The sequence below is a fragment of the Cajanus cajan genome, chromosome 8 (genome assembly GCF_000230855.2).
Source record: "Cajanus cajan strain Asha chromosome 8, NIPB_CcT2T_4, whole genome shotgun sequence".
NCBI classification, from domain to species: domain Eukaryota; kingdom Viridiplantae; phylum Streptophyta; class Magnoliopsida; order Fabales; family Fabaceae; genus Cajanus; species Cajanus cajan.
The window spans coordinates 11,891,856-11,901,644 of NC_138524.1; the positions used below are offsets into that span (position 1 = coordinate 11,891,856).

Genomic DNA, 9,789 nt, shown 5'->3' on the forward strand with positions numbered 1-9,789 from the left:
TTTTTTTTTTTATTTTATTAAATTCGAATTAAAATAATTGTAATTTAAATCAAGAGACGTAGTCCCCGGCAACGGCGCCAAGAACTTGATGTGTTAAAAACCGCAAGTGTACGGTTGTCGTCAAGTAATAAATATCGAATCACAGGGACTACGTGTTTGACCTAGAATTACTAGTATTTTAATTTGAATTTTAAAACAGATGGAATTTCTGTTTTGATATGATAAGATCAGATTTCATGGTAAAAGAGATAGTAATGCAATTAATGAATAAGATAAAACTTTAAGATAAGATAAGGAGATTTCCGGGAATCTAGGGTTCGCACAAAGAGTTCCAACATTATTGAATTATTATTTTCATTAATTAATTCTATTCCATCTTGAAGGTAGTCTTAACCTAATTTAATCCTTGCACCTTCTCAGGCTACGAGGACGTGTTTAATTAAAATTAATCCCTACTCTCGTGGTAATTACGTTCAATTAAACCCGTTAAGATCTTTGTTAATCTATTGCTCCTCGAAAGCTTAAATCTACTCTCGTGATTTAACACTCAAGTCTATTCCTTTAGGTTCCGATAATTAGGTTCTCCTCTCAGTTCATCCCTAATTATCTATGATTATGAAAATTAAGATTAATTGTTTATCATAATTATAATCAAGTTCTCCTCTCAGTTCATCCTTAATTAATGTTATTATGAAAACAATAATATTAAAGTTCATATATAAAATATAAAAGAACAGATCAAGAATTGGAATAAAATTAAGAAACTGAATAATGCATTAATAAAGAGGTTCTCAGAGGCTAAGCCCTGATCCCAGAAAAAGGGAAACTACTCACAGGAGTTCATAGTAGTTCTCCAAGAAGAAAAGAATAAAAGAAAAGTAAACCTTAGAGTCGATGGCATAGGCGCCCAACCTTCTCCAAGTGTCAAAAACTAGAAAACTGTCTCACGAACCCAAAAGTGCTGTTCTAGGCTAACCTCATCTAATTTATAACCTAAAAGGGTAAAAAGGTAAAACTACCAAGATAAAAATTACAAAAATAAAAATAAAACATAAAACTTAAAAAGCTGGGACGCGAAGTGAATCACGGGCGTGACTGAGAATCACGACCGTGATTCTCTGGAGCACATCTATGAAGGGTCAGTGGCGTTCACGGGTGTGATTGGGAGTCATGGCCGTGATTTTCTCTGGTGAATCACGGGCGTGATTTAGAATCACGGCCGTGATTTTCCTTGGTGAATCACGGGCGTGATTTAGAATCACGGCCGTGATTTTCCCTGTAGCTCAGCATTTCCTCTTTAATTCTTAAATCTTGATCCTGCTCAGAGAAAACACAACACATACCAAGAAAAGCATAAAATAGGAAAATGATATAAAAATTTATTAAAAACATGAAAGATATGCATGATTATGCTATGAATTCTTGTGAATTAAAGTGCTAAAATACGAGTAAAATACACAACATCAATTGCATATATTGAACCTCACTAGAAGAATTCATAACATTATCCCATGCATCCTTTACTAAGTCCCATTTCTCCTTCGATAAACTACCATCTTGCATTTAGCCTTCACATTCTTGTTGATATGAAAATGACATAACAAATTAGTAGAGCTAGGAAATATCACTTGTTGTGCCTTCGTTATACCAAGGTCTCTATCTGTTACAATCACTTGAGGTATGTCATTATCATTGGTAATCAATCCTTTTAACTTTTGTAGTGCCCAAGTGAAGTTGTCAACTCGCTCATACATCAAATAAGCAAATGCCACAAAGAATGTCAACTCTATTGAAGTGACACCAACAATCTCAATTAATGGTAACCCATATTTGTTAGTTTTATAAGTACTATCTATGAGCAAAATAGTGTGAAAAGTACCAAGAAGTTTAGCGGAGTCTGGATGTGACCAAAATATATCTTGCATTACATCAAAATTGTCCACCTTTCTATACCAATACACATATTTATCACGTTCTAATAATTTTAATAGATGTTGCATTTTTATCCTAGGACCTTCTAGAGAGGATCGATAAGCTTGTCGATAATTGTAAATGTGCCTAATAATATTGACATTATGCACATTACTATCTTTCAACGTAAGTAGTATGTTTCTTGGCTTTACCATGTTCTTTGTCATTTCACCAACTAAAGACTTTTCTTCAGCACTCAATCGACCAACATATGAATGACCTGCTAATGTTTCTACTAAATCATATGATTGTGATAACCACACATTACCTTAGGAGTGCATCCTCCAACCTTTTTTGAAGTTGTTCCTTTAGTTTGAAAGGACACTCACATTTTTTGGTACTAGTCACCCTATTAGATAATGCATCATTGTTTGATCTTCTATATTTTCCACTTCTTTCACAACTCAAAATTACAAATGTCTTCCTTTTATCATGTCCTATATTTGTATCTAACCTAAAAATAACCAAGACAAACCCATTTTTTTTTGCAACATTTCGTGTCCAATTCAACATAGCATCTCGAGATTGAAAAACCTAAATATATAAATAAAAATATAACTTTTATTATTGCATATTGATAACTTAACAAAATTAATTGATTGTTCAATTACCTTTTTAGTGTTAAATGCATCACTACAATCAATAGTCTTATTTGTTGTTTCACTAGTTGATATATTCTTCACCTCAAACATTTTCCTAACATAGGTTTCATGTGCACATACAAATAAAAATAAAGTTACAAAATCAATAAAAATGATTAAAAATATAATAACAGTATCCAAAAGAAAAATATAGTGTTTTAAAAAATAATATATGAGCACATTCATGTATATGTTTGAGAAATGGCAACAATAAATTTTGGAAAATATTGTTTGAAACAAAAATTTTTCTATTCCGAAACGTGTTTTCCGGAGGTGTGTTTGTACATAATTTTGAAAAATACTTTCTGAAATACTAAAATTACTATTTTAGAAAGAACTTTTTAGAATTATTATAACAAATACACATAATGTTAATGTTACATAAAAAATTAAATTTATTATTTATTTTTATTGTGCATAAGTAATATTAAATAAGTTTTAAGAAATATTTATAGATGTAAAATGTAATTTAACACAATAATTTTTACCTTGTATTGAATGTGGAGAACAATAGAGATTGAGTGAAAAATTAGGATTTAAACTTTAAAGAATGATAGAGTAAAAAGTGAAAAATAAAATTTAAAAGATATAAACATAAGGTGTGACTATGTTGATTGTTAAAGAAGAAGGGGTGAATGAAAAATAATTTTAAAAATAAAACTTAAAATGAGAATTGAATTAGAAGGATAGGGGATGTATATATCACATGCTCCAAAATGATCCTCCTGGGCCTCTTCCTTAGTGAAAACAGTAGCCTTATTCCTTAGCTTTTTGGGCCTGACCTGCTACCGAGTGAATCCCTATTTGATGTGTCTATAATATAAAATAAAATAAAAAAATCTCTCAAAAAAAATAATATAAAAAAAAATTGTGCTAACTTTATTTTTGGTTTGCACCAGATGGTATCTCGACCTATTGTTAGAAATTAGATCCTTTTGATATACAGAGATCGTAGGTTTTGTTTCTCCCAACATAATCTTCTTTTCATGCATTTTGGTGTATAGTGTCACTCTCTTTAATGCTTTCTTATTTATAATTTTTTTATTTTTAATTGAAAATCATACATTTTGATAAATCCTTAGATGAAGAAAAAGATTTATTAAATAAGATGGGAGATTTATAAAATTTGTGTTTTCTAACAAATTTCAGTTGATAGTAAAGCTAATATTAAAAAGAGAGTTAAAAAGAGTCATTCAATGTCGATGAACTTCCTATGATAAGAGTGGAAGGTTGGAGCTGCTATACATTGCTTACAATTTGTCTCCAATATTTATCAATTTGATCGATGCAGTGAACAACTTTTTGTAGTATAGTATAATAGTTGTAGATTTTTTTTAACAGTAAGGATATTCTCAAATCAATTTTTGCGTTTAACAGACAAAAAATCCTCCAAATGATTGTGCAAAACGCTTTAGACTTGTAAAACTGGACAAATGTCCTCTTCTTTATTCAAGCTTATTAAAAGCTAGTTTTCCTAAAAAATTATTGAGACTTTCCAAAAGCATATGATAAAAGAAAGGCATGAAAACAATGTCTTATTATGTTACTTTTTGTTTACATTTTAATAAAATTGGTACTCTGTTAAACATGAGCGGCCGGTTACTTAGGATTCTGGTATCTCTCCTCTACCAATCATATATTTTCAAATTCTTTCCTCGAACAAATTAAATATTGAATATGCATGCTCAATATTCCTATTTCCCTCTAACAATGGAAGTGTTTTTGTCTTATGAAAAATTGTTTCTTTATACAAAAAATCAACAATAGAGATGGAAAAAGTAGCATCTCATAAGATAACTAATGTGACAGATAGAACAAAAAAAAAGTGTTATAATATTGATAACAGAATTTGGATATAAAGCTTTGTGCAAATTACTCAAACTTTTCACCATTAGAGTGATGATAGTGATTTTTGCACTCTTATAATTAGAGGATACTAAAATAAATTTTACTTATCTTAATATACACACGCAGAGAATCAAATCTAAACATGTTAATTAATATGTTTAATAACATACAATATAATTAACATGCCACACTTTGTGGGGGAAATAGCCAACCCTTTCAATTTTATAGAACTGAATGTGAATTTTTCCATCAAGTGAGATTTCTCTGCAATGTCAAATCGTTTGAAACACTGTGATTGGGGCAAGTAAACGTGTTGGAGGTACCACAGACACGCGTCATGAAGTGGTTTTGCAAAAGGGAAAGCGTACTCCACTAGTACCACTGTACCAGGACCAGATTTTTCTATCCATCTTATTATTATTATTATATGGATTTGTATAAACTATAAAGCATGCTTTATCTGCTTTTGCCTTTCTTTCTCTCCTTTTCCATGAGTTACAAGCTCCAGTGATTGCCATTGCAAGCCACTTTCATTTCGCTTTCCCATTTTTCTTCCTTAGCCCAACAAAGAACTTCTGTTTTACCAAAACCACTCATATGGATGCCTCCAACATAGGTTTTAGACAATACTTTAAGGCACGAAACCTTGTCAATCAATCTAAAGTCACGAATGTTAGTAAGGTTGCCTAACCCCTACTTTAAGTTTCATTTTTTAATTACTTTCCATTAGATTAAGTTTGTACTAGACCAAATTCATCTAATAGCATGTGTTACAAAGAATGTATATTGTATTACTAATATTTTTTCCCACCATATCGGTGGACACCTAAAGTAGAAAGGGACCAATCTTAATAAGGGTTGATTCAGTTTTGGCAGTGAATAAGACTTGAATGAATTAAAATGTTTGTCCCAGAGCACAAAGGTAGAAGTTGTAATAGCTGGTCCTGATGGAATGAATACAAAGGCTGAAGCTGAAATGATTCCCTCTTAGCCCAAATGACTACTTGTGCTAGCAAGTACATACAGTGCATATGAGCACCGATTAAAAGACAAGTTTAGATTGATTTGGATAAGTTATTGGATCCTAAAACACGAAACCCCATATTTAAATCAATTCACAGCACATTATAAAGGTAAACCAATATCATTTTTAATTATTTATTATAAAATTATTATCTGATATTTTATTTCCCCTTTATTATATATATATATATATATATATATATATATATATCTTTTGGTAATATATATTTTTAGGTGCACGTGTGGGAAACATCAATTTTTTTTTTAATTAGTTGGCTTATTTTCCCCTACCAACCTAACCTTGTCTCGGGTTGTATACACAAGACAAGATTCAAACTCCTGACTTTGCTTAAGTGTGGATCAACTCCTACCGCTGAAACCACACGCTGGGAGTTTGACATTTATGTATTATTTGAAGTCCAAGTCCAAGGAAGAAACATGTTCTATGATTGCAAAGAAAGCCAACTTTATCTCAACATCTCTTCATGTGCAAGGCATAAGTGAAGGGGCGGCTTGAGTATTTTGGACGAACAAAGAAAAATTATAAAAATGCGATATTTTTTCATATTTTAATTCATTTTTTTAACTTATTATAATATACTTTATTTTTAGTATATCTCAGGTAGTGATTTTATCTCTAAAAACAAATTTAATATATTTAAGTATTTTAGTTTAATAATTGAATATAGAAGTATCAAACACAATTTTTTTAAAAAGATATTTTGTCAGTAAGGAGGATAAGAAAAAGAATAGTTAACTTAATAGATTTTATTTTGAGAAAAAGAATTGATTTTATAAGAAAATCATGAAGTTTGCACAAATTAACATCCATACGCAGAGAAAACCAACCATTCGATGTGAAATATAAACAAAAAAAAAATTCGCGTGATGAATAGTAAAGAAATAAAATGGGTAAAAAATTATAAAAATAAATCATTAAGTAGTAATTGATTTTGAAGAGATTAAGTAATAATTAATTAATGAAACAAAAAAAAATTATAGAACAAAACATAGATTATAATTTTTATTACATCCTTGTTATCATAAAGTTTTAAAATCAAATAATGACATGTATATATTATTTTTAATGTTAAATAATTTTTATATGCACCGTCAAATTTTTTTTTTAAAGAGAAACCAATTAAGTCAAAATAAAATAATGTTTTTATAATTAAAAGTAAAAACAAAAGACATTTTATTACAGCAAACTATTCCTAAAGTTTTCAAACAACTTGTGGCATATATCGAGGATGACAGACTGAAAAACCAATTATTTCTTATGTACGAATCCAATTGCTCACACGTGTATGGGTACCCCAAAGCAGTCTCTTTTATGACTGTAGATGAAAATTAACTGCAGGACTTTTGCAGTCAAGATTGAATAAAGAAATATCTAATAATTATTTTTAACGGTTATAGTGACTGCAAAGAATTCATACTTGGATTTTTAATCTCCATTATTTCCTGCATTGTAAGTACATATTCAATAAAGAAAACCACATTTTAATTGTCGAAGATATCTTAATATACAAATCATTAATAAGTACAAAATACAATGCTATTATTTGCAACTACAATTCTGTGACAAATTAAACTTCCAATCAACATTCAACATTCAACAATCAACCTCTTCCTCCTGAAGAATTTCATTAACTACATTTCCTACCTTCCATTTGTTAGATATGTAATGTCATGTCAGAAATGCAAACAAAAGCAAAGCAAAGGGAAATAAATGTTGAACTGTTTCTTCTGTTCACAACTGCAAGAAGACTCGTGTCACTGTCCATTGCACTCAACAATGCCTTGTACCAGAGAATAGAAGAAGCACCAAGCACGAAAAGATAATTCTCACGTCAAAAATTAATGCCCCATTATGGTAGTTACTACTTCCCCTCGAGCATGCTTCACATAATGACCCCTATCTCTGCCTTGTACGCTTTGTCTCAGCCTATGCAAATGCATCATCCTCTTTTGGCCGCGAGAACTTGAGTCCCACACCGAGGAAAAGAAGAGCCACATTGAGGTCAAAATAATAGCAAAAAGCTTCCCCCAAAGCACCGTGAACACTAAGCTCATGAGAACCAAGTAGATTCCATACCACTCTAACTTCTTTTGTTGCTTCTCTAGTGAGCCTCCAACACCACCCTCTCTCTTTTTCTCTTTGCTCATCCACTTGTAATCTGACACGTTCTTTGATTGTGATGATGCGTGTGAGCTCGAACAAGGTGAAGAAGATTCAAGGGCTTTGGTTTCGGCATAAGTCAAATACTTTCGTTTGTATCCAAAACAATCATGGATATAACGGTTTTTATGGTGACCTCTTCTATTCTGCAACCCAATAAAAAATGACACTTCAGTTAATAAAATGAAACTTGTTTCATGTAAAATGTATAAAAAAAAAATGAAATCATTAACGTTGTATATTTTTTTAGCATAGAAGTTAAACAAGTACAAGGAACTTTCTACTTAATGCATGCAACTATGCAAGTGAACATAAGAGACTAACCAATAAGGTTTCGAAGAAGAGAGCTTTAACCACCCGAGAAATGGTTCGTTTTGGTGAAGCATGGTGAAAATATAGAGATTTGGTTTCTGAATTCTTCATGGCTTGGTGCTTATCCGAAGTGGGGGTGCGTGAGAAACGACAAGTGGAGGAACGATGAGATGCAACTTCGGACTCTAGCATGGCATCGATAGGGCGAAAACACAGGAGGAACTTGTTCTTTGAAAAGCTCCTCATGATGGATGAAAGCTAGCAAGGGAAGATCACAAGGGTTTTTAATTTTGAGTGTTTGGTTGGTTGGTTGGTTCTATAGCTAGATAAAGAAGTGGCTAGTAGGCATTATATATATAACGTTGGCATGGTCATGGACATGGACATGGACATGGACATGGGTTTGTCATTATTATTTTGTTTTAGTGAAAGGGTAGAAAGTGGGGGAGAAAAAGGAAGAGGCACTTGTTAAAGAGTGATGGGGTCTTTAATCAATTTATTGATATTAATTAATGTTGCAATAGAGTAAAGGAGACAGAAAAGGAGAGTCTTTAATTTATGGATGGTGAGTCACGCAGCGTTGAGAATATATGAACTGTTGCTGTGCCGTCCGAACCGAGGGTCGTGTAATAATTTTAAGGTACCAAGGATTTTTCCCGATTTAAGATGGTATAATTTGGATTCGGATCTAGATCATGATAGATAACAAAGTTAATGTTTTATCAAATTTTTTAATAACTTCTCTGTTGATTTCCATGTGATTTTAAAGAACACCATGGTGTTATTTAATTACTAATTTGGAGTTTTTCTTTTCTCGGTGGTAGTATAACTTATACTATAATTAGAATTTATTCCTTCATGTACATTATTCTAATTCTAATAGTTATGGACAATTCTTAGTCACTTTATCGACCGGTACCCAATAATTTTACTAAAGTGGAGTTTATTGTTTGAATATAATATATTAAGTCTTTCTTTGCATAATATTTTTTTATGTTAAATAAATTAACTTTAGATTTTTTTTAAAAAAAAATACTATTTAACTGAAAAGAAACAAGATTTTTCGGCCTGGGTTGGTCATTGAACCCGTTAATGAATCTTCCAACATATTTTATATAATCCATTAGATTAAGTAAAAGTTTATTGTTTGGATATTATTAAGTCTATTAATTAAGGGAGAGGGGTCAAATTAGGGTTGAGAGAGTGACTTAATTTGAGAGAAAATAACAACAAAATACAAAGAGAAAAGAAAAGAGAAAATTATAAGTTGCATATCCACTTATAACGTTTGTTGAATTACAACTGAAAATTCATTCATCGTTGGATTAGACTGATTTTTGGATAATAAATTTATACAACGTGGATTTAACATTAACAGTTGGATTGTCGAAAAAAAGTCTGAAGTGAAAAAAAAGAGTCTCGCAAAAACTACTTTATTTTGAGATTTTTCATCTTCTTATTTATCAATTTTAATAAGCAATTGTATTTGGCTTTACTTTGATTAATTGTAAGCATTATTTGGTGCATTCTTTAGAGATTTTGTTGTACCCTTTCTTGACCATAGTAAAATTTTTCTTTGGTCTAGATAACTCGTGATTTTTACCATTACATTAAAAAAAAATTACATTAAAAATATTTGTATCTCTTGTATGTTTGAATTATCCTTTTTGTTCTATTTTGTTGGTGGTCATTGCATATTCTTACAAGTAGAGAGATTTAATTTCTATTGCATAATTGTTCTTTTTCAAAGTTGTTATTTTGTTGAACTTTTCCCATCACAACATGCTATTTTCTACTCGAGCCTAATGTTTT

The 9,789-nt window shown here is 30.8% G+C and overlaps 1 protein-coding gene across 1 annotated transcript; it reads right to left on the reverse strand.

Moving 5' to 3' along the window:
* Positions 1-6,970: 6,970 nt before the first annotated feature.
* Positions 6,971-8,421, reverse strand: LOC109812779 (uncharacterized). The gene is made up of 2 exons (XM_020376828.3): positions 7,990-8,421; positions 6,971-7,811 (listed from the first exon to the last, which is right to left on the reverse strand). The coding sequence occupies exons 1-2, from the start codon at positions 8,221-8,223 to the stop codon at positions 7,344-7,346; spliced, it is 702 nt and encodes a 233-aa protein (XP_020232417.1). The 5' UTR covers positions 8,224-8,421; the 3' UTR covers positions 6,971-7,343.
* Between the last annotated feature and the right edge of the window lie 1,368 nt (positions 8,422-9,789).